The 800-nt window shown below is 49.2% G+C and overlaps 1 protein-coding gene across 1 annotated transcript in view; it reads right to left on the bottom strand.

The window, feature by feature from the left end:
- Positions 1 to 800, bottom strand: part of GMPR (guanosine monophosphate reductase) — a 63,075-nt gene that overhangs the window by 46,340 nt on the left and 15,935 nt on the right. The window contains exon 3 of the mRNA XM_004715294.2: positions 47 to 130. Coding sequence (XP_004715351.2) covers positions 47 to 130 — 84 coding nt within the window. The remainder of the gene's footprint in view (positions 1 to 46; positions 131 to 800) is intronic.

The following is an 800-nucleotide window of genomic DNA, read 5'->3' as shown; positions in this document are numbered from 1 at the left end:
GGCATTGAATAGCAGGAGCACTCTTCAACCTCAACAGTAGTCGTACCTGCAGGCATTCTGGGTGCTTCTCTGCAAAGAGCTTCCAGTCGTCCAGGGTGTAATGCTTGTGAATGGCTGTAAACATGCAGTGCTACAGGAAACAGAACAGCAGCATTAGGGCGAGGGACCAGGAGAGACGAGAGTGGTTATGATCCAACAGGATAAAAGCATTGGTGGGTCCCTGCCTTTCTTGCTTCACCTGCTTTGAATGGGCTCCTAGCACCCCAAACCTGGCCAAGGTGTGTCCAGTGCAATCATAAAATTCGCACTGTGCTGGCTGGCCACCCTAATCTGACTAGATGAAACTGCAGCCAGCACCTCAAGGCTCTGTCAAGAGGCAGGAAGGGAAAAAGGAGAGATCTCACGGCCCCACCCACCCCAGCCCAGCTCCCACCCACACTTGAGTTAGGGCAAAGGCAGCCCTGATGGTGATAAGAGGTTCCCTACTCAGAAGAAGGGGCTGCACTGAGACATATGTCTGCTTAACTAACCCAGAAGAACCTCTACTTTCACCCAAAGCCCTGTTCTTATGTTCGTCACCGGCATTCACAGATCAACCCTGCCCAAAGAATGTCTTCTTTTCATGGGACAAAAAAAAATCGCATTGTCTTGTCATTCCACTCATCGTGGCCCTATCTTTGACTCAATGGCAGTGAGAGGGAGTCATTCCACTTTCCCATAAACTTTCTGAAGCCCTCTCATGTTTCTTTCACTCTCAGCTTTATTGGACAGAAATGGAGCGTAAGAAAGATTAATTTCCT

The sequence above is a fragment of the Echinops telfairi genome, unplaced genomic scaffold (genome assembly GCF_000313985.2).
Source record: "Echinops telfairi isolate 266 unplaced genomic scaffold, ASM31398v2 ScPeMD7_7439;HRSCAF=8477, whole genome shotgun sequence".
Lineage (NCBI taxonomy): Eukaryota > Metazoa > Chordata > Mammalia > Afrosoricida > Tenrecidae > Echinops > Echinops telfairi.
This window is presented reverse-complemented; position numbering and strand designations above follow the sequence as displayed.